The 18,722-nt window shown below is 46.4% G+C and overlaps 1 protein-coding gene across 1 annotated transcript; it reads left to right on the forward strand.

The window, feature by feature from the left end:
* The first annotated feature begins 5,821 nt into the window (after positions 1 to 5,821).
* Positions 5,822 to 14,931, forward strand: cldn11a (claudin 11a). The gene is made up of 3 exons (XM_080012650.1): positions 5,822 to 6,267; positions 6,860 to 7,024; positions 12,807 to 14,931. Exons 1-3 carry the CDS (start codon positions 6,042 to 6,044, stop codon positions 13,070 to 13,072), a joined length of 657 nt encoding a protein of 218 aa, XP_079868776.1. The 5' UTR covers positions 5,822 to 6,041; the 3' UTR covers positions 13,073 to 14,931.
* The last annotated feature ends 3,791 nt before the right edge of the window (positions 14,932 to 18,722 follow it).

Here is an 18,722-nt window from a genome sequence, read left to right on the forward strand (position 1 = left end):
TCCATATCCCTCCCTCCCCCCCCGCCGCTCTGTGGCTGTAGCTCTCCCCCCTCACTCTCTCCCTTCAATACGCTGTTGCCGTAACTCTTTTTCTCTCTCCCCTCCATCCCTCTATCTTTCTGTTGCTCTAACTCCCCCATCCCTCTCTCTCCCTTTCATTCTGTTGCTCTAACTCCCCCCTCTCCCTCTCTCTCTCATTCTGTTGCTCTTATTCCCTCATCCCTCTCTCTCCCTTTCATTCTGTTGCTCTAACTCCCCCCATCCCTCTCTCTCTCTCTCTCTCATTCTGTTGTTCTGTATCCCCCACCCCTCTTTCCCTCTCTCTCTTATTCTGTTGCTCTAACTCTCCCCCCTCTCCCTCTCTCTCCCTCTCTCTCTCCTTCTGTTGCTTTAATTCCCCCCCTCTCCCTCTCTCTCTCTTTCTGTTGCTTTAACTCCCCCCCTCTCCCTCTCTCTCTCTTCCTATTCCGCTAACTCCCCCATCCCTCTCTCTCTCTTATTCTGTTGCTCTAACTCCCCCCCATCCCTCTCTGTCTCTCTCTCTCTCTCTCTTTCTGTTGCTCTCCCTCTCCCCCTCCCTTGCTCTCTCTGTTCCTTCCCCTTCTTCACATGGGAGCTGACCGACGTATCCCTCACGTCGTCCCTCAGCGGAGCAGCGAGGGAGCCGCTGGGTTGGGATCAGGGTGCACGGCACTGTGGTTCAGGGCCTGCGTGGCGGGCGGAGGCGGGCGGCGGCGGGGGCGGGCGGAGGCGGGCGGAGGCGGGCGGAGGCGGGCGGTGGCGGGGGCGGGCGGAGGGGAGTGAGAAAACAAGCGTCGTCCCCGACAAAGAAAACCCAAAACAGCCCTTTCACGGGTCTCGTCAACCCTCTCCCCTTCGGGAGGCGTCTCCCACGAGCTCGCGGCGGAATCCGCAGTGCCGGGGGGAGTCGAACTTTCGCCGACTCGTGTGTTTTGAACTCAGATATGGAAGGTTTTTTCCCGACGTGCATTTAAGCTTTAATAACATTTCGTCACACGGAGGTTGACCCTCTCATCAAAGTCTTGTCCACCCGCATTTGGGACGTGGGCTGTGGAGCTACAGGGCACAAAACCATCGGGCTCCGCTTTCATCCTCCCCGTTCAGGGTGAGAGCAGACACTTTGAAATCCTTTGGGGCTTTTCAAATTCGGGAGTGTTGCCAGGCGGCGTGGGACGGAGGGCGGGGGGCCGCAAGTGGAGGTGGGGGCAGGGCAGCGGATGAGTGGGTGCTGGGATAAACGGCCCCACCAGGGGCGCGGAGGCGTCTGGCACCGCGGCGCCGTCTGCCTCCGCGCCCCTGATGCCTCGGCGGCTCGGTTTTTATGGATCGTAATTAGATTTGACTACGTTAGGTTGGTTGACGACGCGATTAAAGTCGGCCCAGCGACCACGCCACCAAAAAGCCCGACGGAGGAGGAGCGGTTTGGGGGCGTAGCGTCGACGGCCGCCTGGTCCGGTGTTACCAGCCGTGTCTTCAACGCGTCTCAAACGGGACTCGGCGTCGTGAACGAGGCTGATGCCTGGTGGTGAGGCGTAGGCGTCGGCGGGAAGGGAAGGTTTTTGAAAGGCGCGCAGAACACACAGGAACCGGAGGCGAGCGCCACGCCGGGCGGCGGCGCCGCCGTCGGTTCGGGTCAGCGGGGTGGTGCAGTGTGACCAGGATCCCGAGCCTCCGAACCCGGAACCGGGAGCCACGCCCGCGCCGCACCGACCAGGCCTGGAGGCAGGAAAGACACACGAGGAGACCAGGGGACGGAAGGGGCTGGGGGGGGGGGGGCGTGACACTCAGTGTGGGCAAAAAAAAACACACATTTCCATGGAAACCCCTTGATTCTTATTTTAGAATGGAGGCTCACCGTCGCCACGGCAAGGTCTCCTTCCGAGGCCTCTGTTCAATTGTTCTTGTCTTTTGGCGGCTTTTGAGAAGCATCTTATTTCTGTCCGCCGCACACAGCGTTTCATCAACTCCGGTCACGTGTTCGGCGCTCGTTTTACTCGTCTTTCATCCATCTTAAAAGCTTTTGAACTCCGCCGGATTCTATTATTTGTGCGAGTCATAACGAAATAATAACGAAACATAATGTGAGAATCGCGAGACGTGAGACGGCCGTGTTTATAAAATTTTTATTTTATTTTTTAAAAAGGGCCGTGAAGGCGCTTTAATCCAAACGCGAGTGAGATCCAACACGGAGGTTTAACAAGCGCTTCCCAGACTGAATGTCGGATCAAATCCCAAATTTGTAAATTAGTCCAACACACACACACACACACACACACACAGACATACACATACACATACACATACACATACACACATACACATACACATACACACACACACAGTCATACACATACACATACACACACACACACATAGTCATACACATACACACACACACACACACACATAGACATACTCACACACACACACACACACACACACACACACACAGACACACACATACACATCCACATAGATATACACAAACACATATACACATACACAAATACACACACACACACACCCACACACACACAAACACACATGCACGCACACACATACACACACCCACACACACAATTAGACATAGATATACACACACACATACACACACGCACGCACACGCACATACAATTAGACATAGATATACACATACACACATACACATATGCATACACACACACAGACACACACACACACACACACACACACACACACACACACACCTTCCCAATCAAAGTAATAATTCTTGCCGATCATTATTTCATACACTTAAAAACCAAAACACAGACGGAAAAACAAGGTAATAAACCACATGAAGGATGTGATAATGGGGACGTTAGACCAGCGCTCCTGCCTTCCCGGCTTGTCCACAGCTGCATCTTCTCCGCCTTTTGGCCTCCCGTCCGCACCAAAACGCCGTTTTCGGATCTGAAAACGAAGCTTTTTGCGAGAGGCCTTCCGGGGCTTTCTTCAAAAAGCCAACTTCCCCAGTGCTCGTTTGGAGGAAGCGGAACGGGGCCCCTTGGAAAACGCAGCCGCCGTTTTGGCACCGGCGCGGGCATTGGGAGACCGGCGAGGCGACGGCCGGCGCCCGTCGTGGCCGCCGCGCCGTCTTCAATAGAAGCCTCTCCGGCTTTCGGGATCGCTCCCACGCAGGGTTGTGTGTGAATGTCACGAAGAAGCTCACCACGCTGGGCGCTCCTCGTGTTCCTCTGTGGAGTTGGACATCAGGTTTTAGGAGATATTATCGCCCCCTACTGGCCCGGGGGGGCTTATGTGAGCTTTTGTGGAGGGATATTTTAATTTTTTTATTTTCTATTTTCGCTGGGGGGGGGGGGGGGGGGGGGGGGGGGGGAGGGAGGCTTTTCCAGAAAAATCTGCACACGAGCAAACAAGACCTTAGATGTAACCGTCAAACGTTGGATACGCGTGTAGAGATAGACGGATGGATGGATGACTGACCTGACATGTGACACATGACAACGAGGGGGAACGCCCTCCGTCGGCCCCGCGATGACTCATCCCACGCGCCGCGTCGGCCCCCCACCCGGCGCTTTCCACTTCGGCACTCCATCACGGCCACGCTTCACCTCCCGTTTTATCACTCAAGCGCTGGATTCCCCCGGAAAAAAAACAAAACAAAAAACGCACCCGTCCCGCTCTCGTTGCGAGCGTTGACGCTCCTCCTCGTCTCCCATCGGCCGAATGACGGCTCTGACGTCACAACATGCCGGGGGGGGTTTATCTTCCTGACACTGCATGTTCACCCTCTCAACTCAAAGGTACACCATGTTCCTAGGAGCCCCCCTGCCCCCCAAAAACAAAATTCCCTAAACACGCAGACACCTTTCCCCTGGCCTCCGTAGCCCTCCCCAGCCTGCCCTCCCACCCCAGGAGGGCCCAAATCCTATCATCCCTCACTGTCAGTGGCGCTATTATGATCCTTGCCCCATTAGCATAATATTCCCATTCCCTTGCTGCTGCACTCCTTCTGTATCAGACAAACTGCTTTCGGAAATTAAAGAGGGGTATGTCGAACTCACTTAACCACCTACCTCTCTCTTTTTCTCTCTCGCTCTCTCTCTCGCTCTCTCGCTCTCTCTACCTCTCTCTTTCTTTCCTTCTGTCCGTCAGTGCCAACAAACCAGTGCACAGCGCCATTAGGGGAGTGAGACAGAGCACTGAAGAAGGGAGACTCGTCTGCAAGAGGAGAGGGAGAGAGGGAGGGAGAGAGAGAGAGGGAGAGAGGGAGGGAGAGAGAGAGGGAGAGATGGAGCGAAACGCTGCCTGTTTACATGGCTGACTGGCTGAAGCCACTTGGGCAGATGATCTATAATGTGTTTGTGTCGCGCCGTCCCCACCTTGGAGGTGACACCCTGGAGGTGACACGGCGCCGGGAGACACTGGGACATTAGACTTTAGACATTAAGGCTGGAACCGCCGCCCCCAAACCTGGACAACAAAGGAGGCGGGAGGAAGCGGACCAAACACAGTGTTGCCGTGCCAGCCAGCGACCTTGTGGCATGATAACAAGTGCTGTCCGTCCGTCCGCCCGTCCGCCCGTCCGTCTTGCTCTTTGTCTGATTGCCGTGCGGTCGCTCCGGCACCGAGCTGATTGGAGTGATGGAGCACCCGCTGCATCCATTAAGGACAGGGAGAGGTCCTACAACTGTTGAATGGCAAGCTGCGCTGGAGAAACCTGCTGTTTCTCTGTGGCGCCCTCTGTTGGTCATTTGGAGGAACCGACAAAGTAAAGACAAAAAGAAAGAAAACGTCTATTTGGCTGTGATGTCGAGGCTTGATTTGAACATGAACATGAACATGAACATGAACATGAACATGAACATGGACATGGACATGGACATGGACATGAACAGGCAGCGTCATCACATTGGGACACATTGCATAAACATATTTTGGGCTTGGGTGCTTAATTATCAACATTACATAAAATCTACCACAGTATAATAGATCTGTTTTATCACATACAATATAGAGACACACACACACACACACACACACTTGTACTTGCCTGTATAATGAATATAGATACACACACACACACACACACACACACACACACACACACACACACATATATATACAGTATATATATACAGTATATACTGTAAATACCTAAAGATGCACAATATATTGTTTTATTTCATTTTATCTTCACCCATGGGTGTACTTTTAGATGTCTAAATATAGCTCAGGATTTGGCTTTTTAAGATTTATGCATTGAGAAAAGGATTAGTGTGCATTAGGTCAGGGGTTCCCAGACATTTTCATGGCAAGGCCCCCTTGACAGATTAATTTCCCCCCCTTCCCCAAAAAAGTAGCACACAATTTATCTGCTCGTGAGAAACTGCTGTGTGGTTTAAAAAAAATGCTTAAAGCCTGCTGACACCGTGCAATTCATTTGAGGACCCATATGGGGGCCGCGGGCCCCAGATTGGGAACCCTGAGATTGGAGATGTTTTTGTTACATACTTTGACCAGTAGGTGGCAGCAGAGTTATTTCGATTCTTATGGGCTCCCTACAAAAAGTAGATGTAATATTTTCTTGATTTGGATGAAGACATCCAAATAAAACGCGCACACCCTTCCAGAGAAACCCAATTTTTTTTTTGTTTTGTTCCTACGAAGCTGATTGGTTGAAAGTTTTGGGAGGGATTTTTTTTTTTTCCTCAAACGAACTTTCCCTATAAAAACCAAAATGATGTGGAAGCTCCATTCTTTAAACGTGCGCAACGGGACTCGGCTGCTGGGACTAATTTACAAAGAGGATATTCCTATTCCTGGTGGATTAACTTGTTGAGTGGACTCGGACATTAACGTCTTCTCTCTTTAAATCAAATTTACATTTGAGGCCAATTCTGTGCTCCACTACAACGGGTTTTGGTTCTACGCGCAGTGTGGTTTTACGCACAGTTTGGTTTTACGCACGGATTTGGGTTCACCGCTCCGCAGTGTTTATTTTACGCGCGGGTCCTGGTTCCACGCACAGTCTCCACATGGCCAACCCCTGCCTGCAGCTGAGCGGCCTCCTGATGAGCCTGCTCGGCTGGGTGGGCGTCGTTGTGGCCACATCCACCAACGACTGGGTGACCATTTGCAAGTACGGCATTTACACCTGCCAGAAGATGGGCGAGCTGAGGGCCAATGGCCCCTGGGCCGAGTGTGTGATCTCCACAGGCCTGTACCACTGCGTGACCCTCACAGAGATCCTGGACCTGCCAGGTAGACACCTTTATGTTGTAATGGTATATCCAAACAGATCCTGGAACTGCCAGGTAGACACTGTTCTAACAGTACGATTACACAGATTCCCATGCGGTTTCCAAAAGAAATGGCCTGGTTGCAAAGTACTTAGGCTAGTCTATATTATAATTTAGAGGTATTTCTCTGTATTCCCCTGTATTGTTTGCCACGTTTCCAATCTGACCATCTGTTCCAGTGGTTTGCAACATGGGGTTCGGGGACCCCCACGGATCCTTCAAGAGGTGGAAGGGGTGTCCGCAGAAAAATGATAAATAGTTAACCTTTCTTATATAGACAGGATGTCAGTACCATTAGAGACAACAACACAATAATGACTGTTTTGAGCACAGCTTCACTGTTATCTCCATAACTATACTATAGGACCTGTAGTTCTGGAAGTTTGTATGAAATCATGTCTCACAATAATAATACTTTCAGACTGGAATCCCGGGGACAAAATCGTATCGAATGAGAAAAATGTCGTCTGCGGCGAAGTTCACATTTTTGTAAACGCGATGTAAACGTTTCAAAAAATGTTTTAACCGACTGTCGGCAAACTGTGTCTCCGCAGCCTACATCCAGACCACCCGGGCCTTGATGATCACTGGTTCGATCCTGGGCCTCCCGGCGGTGGGACTGATGCTCATGTCCATGCCCTGCATCAACCTGGGCAGCGAGTCGCAGAGCGCCAGGAACAAGCGCTCCGTGCTGGGAGGAGTGCTCCTCCTCATCGTCGGTAAGAGGATCCCCTCATTTAAAATGTCCCTTTTACTCCGTTGATGAACTATCACACACGCCCGTAGACTAAACACAAGGGATCCAAAGAAATCAATCCCCAGTGGTGCCAATGAACCCACAGTGAATCACGCCGCAGTTACCTTTTAAAACACAATGAACTCGCGGTCGGTGTCGTGGATGTGATGTGGGCCCGGAATGTTCGGCGAGTTTTTACACCTCATTAAAAACAATTAAACTATTAACAGTCCCGCGGCGTCGTCTCGGCAGCCCGGCTCCGGCCCAGAACAAGGGCAAAGCTGATTTAATTTCCACAGATTAGAAAGGACACGACACGGTTCAGCGCGCGGGAAATGACAAGTGTGGCACCTCGTCTCGCGTCACTCTTGCGGATTAAGTCGCGCACGTGCTCGGCGTCCAGCCTCCACATCCCTGCCACCCTGACCCCCATTTAACCCCCCCCTCCCTCCCTCCCCCGATGGAATTGATGACGAGGCGGCGACAGCACAGACCAGAGTGAGCCATCCTCAGTGATCAGCCGTGCTGAAGACATCCTGTACAGTTCTGACTAGGGCCGGGGGGGCGGTGACAAAATCGAAAATCAACAATATTTTTGGACCAATATTGACGATTTGACGACATTTTTATTTATATATAAGGTATTCACAGTATATTTAAAGTGATGAGGATATTATGACCCAGGCAGGTTGAGATAGAGCGAGATAGAGTCTGTGACGTTCCAAAAACTGCTTTATTTTACTGTAACCCTCCTTAAAGACAACATTTCGATTAACCCGACACGAAAACTCAGCCGCTATGGTCTCTCCCCTCCATGGGGTTGGCACGCCCATCCCCACCCATCCTCGCCTCTCCTCCTCCGCCATGTGCACATTCCTCTCCTCCACCTCCTCGCGGCCGCGCCTCCTCTGTTCCCGACCCGCGCTGAAAAACACGCTCGCCGCTTACCGAAAGAAACCCTGAGACCACCACTCCCACGCCGCTCTGCACCTGCGCCCTCTATTTAAATGGATTTTATTTCCACGCTTTACACCCACTTCACTCACGCACATGGACATTGCTTTCATTTCCATGTTGTAAAAATCCCCTGAAACTCCCGTTTCGAGGTTGTAAGAAATATCACCAGGTTGTTAAATCGAAATGTCAGGTTTAATTTATGTAGCAGACACTGAGACTTAAACACAACAATACTGACAAATGTAATACCAGTTACAAAAGCAAAAAATCTGTCCTATTTTAATCACACAAATCCCCAAATATAAAGCTCATGTCAAGGCACACAACAAATATTTGTCAAAAATTTTCAATTCATTGTTTCTTTTCTTTGCGAATGTCAATCTGTAATAATCAATTTGTAATCAAATATATAAACAATGAAACCATCAGTGTAACAGTAAAATAAATAGATAAAGGACAAAACTCACCAGACATTAAAAGGTTACTTACTCCAAAAGTAAATCCATTTGAAAGTATAATAAAATATATCGTTTGGTTCCACGCTCCACTTCTTCAGTTAATGTTCTTCTGCGTTTGGGCAGCAGCTGCAGTTTGACTGTTTATGTCATTTTAACTGTTTGATTTAACTGTCACCGACACATCCCCAATTAAAGCCACTCATCCCCCAAGGGACGTGCTACACACAAACATAGAAATGGAATTTAGTTATCACTCTTAATCCGTACATGTATATTATTTTTTAAATGTATATATTTATATTATATATTTACGCATTTATCACACTGCAAACAGACACAGATGGTTGATGAATTGTCAACATGATGATGTCATCATGTTAATTTGCAGATTTAAGTCTCATTTAATGCATGTGTGTGTAATAATGTCTATATATTTTGCATCTGTTTTGCCCTCTTAATTCTGTGCGAGAGGTATTTGCACCTGGTCTGCAACTGGGCAACTGTCATTGTCGGTTGCCCAGTTGATCTGGCCATAACCAGATGCAAACAGGCATTACTGAAGCTTTTGGTTGAGAGACTGACAAAATGGTTCCTGAATGTCGAGAGAGAGAGAGAGAGAGAGAGAGAGAGAGAGAGAGAGAGAGAGAGAGAGAGAGAGAGAGAGAGAGAGAGAGAGAGGGAGAAGGCGCTGAGAAAAATAAAATAGATAAAAAGGAAAGAACATATAAAAAGAAAAAAAAAATATATACAGTATATAAGATAAAAATATTATAATATAAAAATATAAAAGTCTAAAGTAATAAAAAGTCAGTGATAAAAAGATGTTTGCATGCAGAAGAATACATCCTTTTGGGTGCTATAAATTACACTATTTGCTTATATTAATTATTATGCCTATAATAAACACATATTAAATCATATTGTTGATATTTGTGACAAAGATACAGCATTTAAACAGAAATTCTACATTGAACTTGTTTAACTGATCGGCAGACCAATGTCTTTGTGGCTGGCAAATGCATTGTGTGTTTAGAACAGCAGCATCGCGTGTTTAGAACAGCAGCATCGCGTGTTTAGAACAGCAGCATCATGTGTTTAGAACAGCAGCATCGCGTGTTTAGAACAGAAGCATCGTGTGTTTAGAACAGCAGCATCGCGTGTTTTGAACAGAAGCATCGTGTGTTTAGAACAGCAGCATCACGTGTTTAGAACAGCAGCATCGCGTGTTTAGAACAGCAGTATCGCGTGTTTTGAACAGAAGCATTGTGTGTTTAGAACAGCAGCATCGCGTGTTTAGAACAGCAGCATCGCGTGTTTAGAACAGCAGCATCGTGTGTTTAGAACATCAGCATCGCGTGTTTAGAACAGCAGCATCGCGTGTTTAGAACAGCAGCATCACGTGTTTAGAACAGCAGCATCACATGTTTTAAACAGCAGCATCAGGTGTTTAAAACAGCAGCATCGCGTGTAGCAGCATCGCATGTTTAGAACAGCAGCATCGCGTGTTTAGAACAGCAGCATCGCATGTTTAGAACAGCAGCATCGCGTGTTTAGAACAGCAGCATCGTGTGTTTAGAACAGCAGCATCGTGTGTTTAGAACAGCAGCATCGTGTGTTTAGAACAGCAGCATGGTGTGTTTAGAACAGCAGCATCATGTGTTTAGAACAGCAGCATCGTGTGTTTAGAACAGCAGCATGGTGTGTTTAGAACAGCAGCATCGCGTGTTTAGAACAGAAGCATCATGTGTTTAGAACAGAAGCATCGTGTGTTTAGAACATCAGCATCGCGTGTTTAGAACAGCAGCATCACGTGTTTAGAACAGAAGCATCGTGTGTTTAGAACAGCAGCATCGCGTGTTTAGAACAGCAGCATCGCGTGTTTAGAACAGCAGCATCGTATGTTTAGAACAGCAGCATCGCGTGTTTAGAACAGCAGCATCGCGTGTTTAAAACAGCAGCATCGCGTGTTTAGAACAGCAGCATCGTGTGTTTAGAACAGCACCATCGCGTGTTTAGAACAGCAGCATCACGTGTTTAGAACAGCAGCATCGTATGTTTAGAACAGCAGCATCGTATGTTTAGAACAGCAGCATCGCGTGTTTAGAACAGCAGCATCACGTGTTTAGAACAGCAGTATCACGTGTTTAGAACAGCAGCATTGTGTGTTTAGAACAGCAGCATCGTATGTTAAGAACAGCAGCATCGCGTGTTTAGAACAGCAGCATCACGTGTTTAGAACAGCAGCATCGTGTGTTTAGAACAGCAGCATCGTGTGTTTAGAACAGCAGCATCGCGTGTTTAGAACAGCAGCATCACGTGTTTAGAACAGCAGCATCGCGTGTTTAGAACAGCAGCATCGCGTGTTTAGAACATCAGCATCATGTGTTTAGAACAGCAGCATCATGTGTTTAGAACAGCAGCATCGTATGTTTAGAACAGCAGCATCATGTGTTTAGAACAGCAGCATCGTGTGTTTAGAACAGCAGCATCGCGTGTTTAGAACAGAAGCATCGCGTGTTTAGAACAGAAGCATCGTGTGTTTAGAACATCAGCATCGCGTGTTTAGAACAGCAGCATCGCGTGTTTAGAACAGCAGCATCGTGTGTTTAGAACAGCAGCATCATGTGTTTAGAACAGCAGCATCGTGTGTTTAGAACAGAAGCATCGTGTGTTTAGAACAGCAGCATCGTGTGTTTAGAACAGCAGCATCGTATGTTTAGAACAGCAGCATCACGTGTTTAGAACAGCAGCATCGTGTGTTTAGAACAGCAGCATCGTGTGTTTAGAACAGCAGCATCGCGTGTTTAGAACAGCAGCATCGCGTGTTTAGAACAGCAGCATCGTGTGTTTAGAACAGCAGCATCACGTGTTTAGAACAGCAGCATCGTGTGTTTAGAACAGCAGCATCGCGTGTTTAGAACAGAAGCATCGCGTGTTTAGAACAGAAGCATCGTGTGTTTAGAACATCAGCATCGCGTGTTTAGAACAGCAGCATCGCGTGTTTAGAACAGCAGCATCGTGTGTTTAGAACAGCAGCATCATGTGTTTAGAACAGCAGCATCGTGTGTTTAGAACAGAAGCATCGTGTGTTTAGAACAGCAGCATCGTGTGTTTAGAACAGCAGCATCGTATGTTTAGAACAGCAGCATCACGTGTTTAGAACAGCAGCATCGTGTGTTTAGAACAGCAGCATCGTGTGTTTAGAACAGCAGCATCGCGTGTTTAGAACAGCAGCATCGCGTGTTTAGAACATCAGCATCGCGTGTTTAGAACAGCAGCATCACGTGTTTAGAACAGCAGCATCGTGTGTTTAGAACAGCAGCATCGTATGTTTAGAACAGCAGCATCGCGTGTTTAGAACAGCAGCATCACGTGTTTAGAACAGCAGCATCACGTGTTTAGAACAGCAGCATCACATGTTTAGAACAGCAGTATCACGTGTTTAGAACAGCAGTATCACGTGTTTAGAACAGCAGCATTGTGTGTTTAGAACAGCAGCATCGTATGTTAAGAACAGCAGCATCGCGTGTTTAGAACAGCAGCATCACGTGTTTAGAACATCAGCATCGCGTGTTTAGAACAGCAGCATCACGTGTTTAGAACAGCAGCATCGCGTGTTTAGAACAGCAGCATCGCGTGTTTAGAACATCAGCATCATGTGTTTAGAACAGCAGCATCGTGTGTTTAGAATAGCAGCATCATGTGTTTAGAACAGCAGCATCGTATGTTTAGAACAGCAGCATCATGTGTTTAGAACAGCAGCATCGTGTGTTTAGAACAGAAGCATTGTATGTTTAGAAAATTAGTGGAAGTGGCAGATTTCACACCTCCTGTGTTCCCGTTCACAGAGACATGAGTTTCAGGTCCCAGAAGACCAGAAGCTCAATGACAAGATCGATACTGTGACTCAATGTATTTCTTCATTAAGGGGAGTAGAATACTTGTCACAGTTTGAGCATGATGTGTTTTAGATGGCCAGGTTAAACAAAGTGCATCCAAACAAATGTATTATTAACAGCTTAGTTGTTTAAGAGAGGGAAAAAGATCGACGTCGGATCAGTATCGGCATCGGCCCATACTCAAGGTTGCGGTAGTGGTAGCAGTAGCAGACGTGAAAAGTGGTATGGAGCCATCCCTTAAACCAAAAGTATAGTTTTATGACCACTATACCAGTATATAGTGAGGTATCCCCTGCAGGTTGACAATGAGGCAACCAGATGGCCCAAATTTGGTTGCACGGGGCAACCGGGCAACCGTTTCGGTCGCTGTGTAGGACGTTAGCACTCGATTTCAGACAATTTCAGCCCATTTTCCACCCTGACCTGCCTAATCCCGTGTCCCCCACCCCAGGGCTGTGCGGCACGGTGTCCACCGTGTGGTTCCCCATCGGCGCCCACCAAGAGGACAGGCTCATGTCCTTCGGCTTCTCGCTGTACGCCGGCTGGGTGGGCAGCATCTTCTGCCTGCTGGGGGGCGCTCTCATCAGCTGCTGCTCCTCGGAGCCCTCCTCCTCCCGCTCCCACCCGGACAACAACCGCTTCTACTACTCCAAGCAGGGAGGCCCCAACCCCGCCTCCGGCGCGCCCACCAACCACGCCAAGAGCGCGCACGTGTGAGGCCGGAGGGGCTCCGGAGCCAGGGGTACGCTGACAAAACACGAATCATAAATTCACAAGATGCACGGCAGTACAAATAATATACAGGGATATTACAGCGCTACGCACACACGCGCGCACACACGCACATACATGCACGCACACGCACACACACACACACACACGTTAGTTTTTTAGAGGGGATCAGCCTGCACTGTAACTGGGTTGTCGGTGTGTTTTAAACTACTCACGCAGACAGTGGAATAATGCATTCACTGAATAAAAATGTTTTTTTTATATCCTCAGCTATGTTTTTATTATGACAGAGGATGAGAAAAGAAGGAGCGTACAGTTTTATCTTCTCTACGTCGTCGCATAGTCATGAATGTACTGTATGTCTTTATCGTAAAGCACCGAGTCCGTTTCGACACGATAAAATGCCTTGTTTCATGAATGCAGTTTTGCCGTTGGGCGGTGGCCGTTTCAAGCGTCACGCACCAAAGCTAATATTTCAAACGCCGTACCGCCGCCCGGCCGCTCTGAGTAACACACTGAAACATGTTGTGCTGTTGCTGCATCGTTGCGCGAAAACCTCCCATTTTTAATGTTTTTTAAAAGTACTGGTTCTCCAATACCACTAAAATAGTTCAAAGCCGCGGTGTCGAGGCTTGAGTCACGCTGCGTTTCACCACACACTGGTTTCGGGCGGGGTTTTGTTTTGGTTCGGAGTCACTTCCCAGCATGCACCTGTTTTCGCTCGGCGTGGCGGGGTCGTTTCAACTCTGCTGGACATTCCATCGCTCTCACCCCATCCCCTCGCCCACGGCCGGGCTTTCCCTTCGCGCATGTCGCCGAAATACCGGTGCCCTTACCTCACAATGACAACACCGCATTTTGTTATAACAGTAATCTGGTTGAAATAATGACATCATCTTCCCGTTGGAAACATCACTTCTCGCCATCGACGCGCTTTGTCATCGTTTGGACGACAGAAAGAAAGGTGAAAATATATATTTATTTGGTGAACGCATTATGCCGCTGTTTATTATGGGGAAACCTGCACAGGGCGTCTTAATATCTGCCTGCGCAGAAAGATGGGGTCCTGAATGCTGTGGGTATCCGGCCTGATCATCTGCGCTTTTAATTCAAATTTTTTTTTTTGACATTCCTGTAGCTAGAAGTGAAATCCTGGAGTGAGGTTTTTATACCTTTTTTTGAACTGTGCTTTTAAACTTTTTATTGCGGCGCGTGGCAGTTTTACCGTGAATGGAAAGGTGTTTGCTTTGGTTGTGTTTTTAAGGCTTCATTTGACAGAATGATGTCATTCTTTCTTGTACCAGAATGGCAAAGGTAATACAAAGCACTGTTTTTATCATTATTATTATTATTATTATTATTATTACTATTATTATTATTATTACTATTATAGTATTATTTCCACAACCTGCCAAATAACTAATTATTTGGAGCGAGATTATTCCACGGAGCCAAATCTATTTCTGGAAAAATGTGATTGTATACTGTACGTGGATGTGTGTGTTTCTTAAATCGAAAATGCATTTGGCATCTAGTTCCGTCATCTGAATATATTTTGATATTGACATTATTTTAACATTTTGTGTGGATCCATTGTTTCTTTGACATTTCATGTGCTGCAACTAACTCGCAGTTTGACTTTTGTGGGTTTGCTTTTGTTTTCTTTTTATTTTATGTACACCAATTATCTTTCGGCCTTGGAGTTCCCCCGGGTTTCATTTTCCATTTTCCTAAGATGAACGATCTGCTCTGAACGCAGCTGGGTGCGCCACTCAAACTGTTTCTAGGGTTTATTTATTCTGTTCCCTTGATGTGCCAAAGCTTGATTTTTTCGGTAATAAAGACAAAATCATTTTTGAAATAAGTGTCGAATAAGTGTCTTTTTTTTGCTGTTCTTCTCTTTTTTGACAAAAATGAATTTACTTGTCGTTTACTTGTTTTTTAATTTTAGGCCGACATTGTATCCGGGGAATCCGGGTTTCGCATCCCTAAATATGTCAGAGAAAATGGGAGAGGACGTTTTCGGGTTCAGCCGCGAGTCGTTTGATCGGCTGGACATTCAGCATTTCCTGTCAATGAGAGTTTTAAAAAACACCTCATATCGTGTTTGCGAAAGTGCGAAATTTAAACAAAAAGAATTCACTAATTTAAAAAGACAGTGTGAATACGGTGACATCCAAGGTCAACATTATCTATTATTTCCGTGTGTGAATGTGAGTTCGCTGATTTTTGTTATCGCTGCTGCTGCAGGCGGAAGACCTGCGGCGGTCTTCGACCCCTATGCACGGCCATTGTCATGGAAAATTACTGCCACAGCCCACGATGCTTCATTTGTGTGTGTGTGTGTGTGTGTGTGTGTGTGTGTGTGTGTGTCATGGACACACACAGATAGCGGTAATTGTTGCAGAAGTATCATATCTGTCTGGTGAGACGACGACCTTGAGCTGGATCTGCAACGGCAGAATGTGTCCCAAGGAATCACTGGTACACAGCGTACGAGCCTCCCCCACACACAAGCACGCACGCACGCACACACACGCACACACACACACACACACAAACACACACCCACAAGCCCTTTATGTTTCTCAAGGCTTTCAAGGCCATTGTTTTGTCGTACGTGACCAACTTTTCTTTCTCATCTTTAACTTTTTCATCTTTCACCCTTTGGTTTATTTCGTTAGTTAATGTGCATGAGCACATTTCACGGGATTTATTTTAAAGGGCTCACATTTTCTATTGTTCTTTGTTATTTTTTAGCTTCTATTTTTCTGTTTATCATAAGGTTCAGTGTATATTGCCATATTTTTATTATGTACGGTTAAGTGCTTTTTATATTTTTTATTCCATTGCTTTATTATTATTAGTGCCCGTGTGAGGCGCGGCTCCGGGCGTGGAGCCCTATCCCCACCCGGTCCGCGTGTGGGACCGAGCCGTCCTCCCTGAACTGGTCGGCGTTGTGTTCTGTGTTGGTGCAGAGCGGTCAGTGTGTCACCTCGGTTTCGTCCTGCCGGTGCCTCCCTCCTTTCCCCGACTCTTTCTCCTTTCACCAGTTTGTTCATCACCGTGCCGGTGCGTGTTTGTTGGCGAGTTTAGATTTGCCTTTAAGTCTGATCCAGTTCCGGGCCCTTTTAGTCTTTGCCTGCCTCTCGTTCTGTTCTGATCCCCCTTTGGAATTAAACTGCTTTTTTTTAATTTGTTGTTTTTTTTTTTATCCTGTATCCAACTAAGTGTCAGCGTTTGGGTCCTAGTTCTGAATTCTTACAGAAATAAAATATAAAAGCTCCAGTAAGTCGTCGTGAGGACACAAAAACACGGTCGGGCAGTCACCATTATGGTCTGTGTATGGGCTGGGTGTGCAGTTCAGTGTCTCTTGTCTTTGTGTTGCTTTTTGGAATTCCTTTCTTTTTGGGGTTTTTTTCTTTTTATGTCGGGGAGGCACTGAACTCCCCCGCTGGCAGACGAGCTGGTCTGTGATATCAATTCACAGACTTTGACAGGAAATTCAATCGCTCGTGAGGAATCAAGAGGATACAGAAGACGGAGACTTTTGCAGATATTTATGGCTTGCACTGTCGATGTAGCACTTTTGACTATTTGTGATTATATTTACATAATTTGTTTTACCTGTTAAGCCGTGGTTCTCAACTTTTTTTCATATCAGGGACCCTCAATTCCACACGCATGAGCCACGGACCCCATTTGATTATATTTAGTCTCCGGGACCCCAAATCTGAGAGGTTTTATGGCTAAATATGATTTAGTCCAAACTTCTGGACCTGTCTGTACTATAATAAGGAAAATAACAGGATAACAGGTGGAACTCGGCTCAGTTCATTATTGTACATTATCTACTGGAGCTAATGTCTTGTATATAAAATAATGGTTGAACTTTAAGTTTAACTATTATTCATTTCACTAGGGACCCCCTGAAGCCTGATGAGGGACCCCTAGGGGTCCCCAGACCCCATCTTGAGAACCATTGCTGTTGCGTATACACTACACTCCTACTGATTCAACCCTCTCACACGAAAAGCACTTTCTTTCCAGGTTAACAATTAAGTGACCTAAAATGATATAAAATAGATATAACAGTGAAATATAATATACTGTCGATACAATAGTATGACTGTGTGATTTGATGCTTGTATGTGTGTCTCACCCTTAGCCCATGCAGATTTTAAATGCTACTTCAGTCCAATAGACAGCAAACAAATCACGTTATAATAAATGACGAGCCCATATTTTGGTATTTGCAATAAATAACTTTCATTGATGCATGGCGGCAATATTGACAACTCAGTAAAAACAGTGTAACCAGGAGAAAGATAACAACGCACGGAAATAAGAAGAAGAAACAGTTAGAAAAAATGCAACATTTTAAATAGAAAACAAACGAAAGAAAAACAACAACTACGTCCTACAACTTTGTAACAAAATATAGCAAAAGAGAAGAAGGAATATCGAGTTTTGCGAGGAAAGCCAATCTCAACGGTACCAGACACACACAGACTGGACACAGAGCACAGGAAGAACTTGGCACTACTCCCCCCAAGACAAAATAACCAAACACAAGCCGGTTTGTAGGAAATGAGCAGTGGCAACGTCGGCCAAAGAAGTGTATTAAAATATTTTCTGTATTTGTTATTATTTGTATTAATAATATATATTAATATCTAGGATTACAATTGTTGTGTAGAGCAGAGGTTCCCACCCTGTTTTTCCTCAGCGACCTCCTTAAATCAAACCCGACTCAATCTGAGACGTCCTATTTGGATTCTTTTATGTATACTATTGTACAAAACAAAACGTTATAACATATAGTTATGCATATGATTAAAATTTAGAATTCAACACCCATTGATTATTGATTTTTGAACCAGTATTAGACTATTAGGACGCATACACCCCGCCCCCCCCGCAGTCGCCTCAGGTTGGGAACCACTGTCGTCAGAGTATTATCTTTTTTTTTGAGCCGTCTATTTCGGAAAACATGTCCTGAAACAACCCGTTTAGATATGCCGCCACATGCCTACGTCACTTGTTGCCTCAGCAGAATGAGTCATCTGAGTAACTCCATCCACGGCTGGGGAATAACAAGTGCGGCTGGGAACGGCTCTGTCGGCTTACAGACCAGCACAAATCTTTTAAAAGAAGGAGGAGTTAACACCAGCTGTATGTGAAGAAACTGCACACAATGGAAATCGGAAAGTATTTAAAAAATAATTCAGCTGCGAGGCAAAAAAAAAGTATGCGGTAGATAGACTGTAGGCTGCAGCGCGAGATCCACTGTGCAGTTCTCCAAACAAAACCAGTAAAATTGTGTTTTTATTGTAGATGTTTTTATTTTATTTTATTTTTCCGACGTTTTCTTGAAGCAAAAAATCCCGGCATGCAGTGTCCCGGTGCAGTTTCCGTGACTCCCTCATATGAGTGACAATTTAGCAACTGGATTGCTTGTTTATCACCTCAGATTTGTTCAGAAACATATTTTGGAGGACTGGTGAGCTGAAATCAGTGAAGGTTTACGGACTAAATACAATGGAACACGGAAGTAAAGCTCAAACCCCATCGGCTCACAGAACCCAGAAATTGTGCTCAAACCCCATTGGCTCACATAACTGGGGGTCTCAGG

The sequence above is a fragment of the Zeus faber genome (genome assembly GCF_960531495.2).
Source record: "Zeus faber genome assembly, chromosome: 13".
Classification (NCBI taxonomy): Eukaryota; Metazoa; Chordata; class Actinopteri; order Zeiformes; family Zeidae; genus Zeus; species Zeus faber.

Bases quoted from the DNA above. Each gene is read 5' to 3' on its own strand.
- cldn11a (XM_080012650.1), top strand. From the start codon at position 6,042: ATGGCCAACCCCTGCCTGCAGCTGAGCGGCCTCCTGATGAGCCTGCTC. The intron at 6,268-6,859 runs GTAGACACCTTT...GTGTCTCCGCAG, and splicing joins AGAGATCCTGGACCTGCCAG to CCTACATCCAGACCACCCGG. The intron at 7,025-12,806 runs GTAAGAGGATCC...CCCCCACCCCAG, and splicing joins AGTGCTCCTCCTCATCGTCG to GGCTGTGCGGCACGGTGTCC.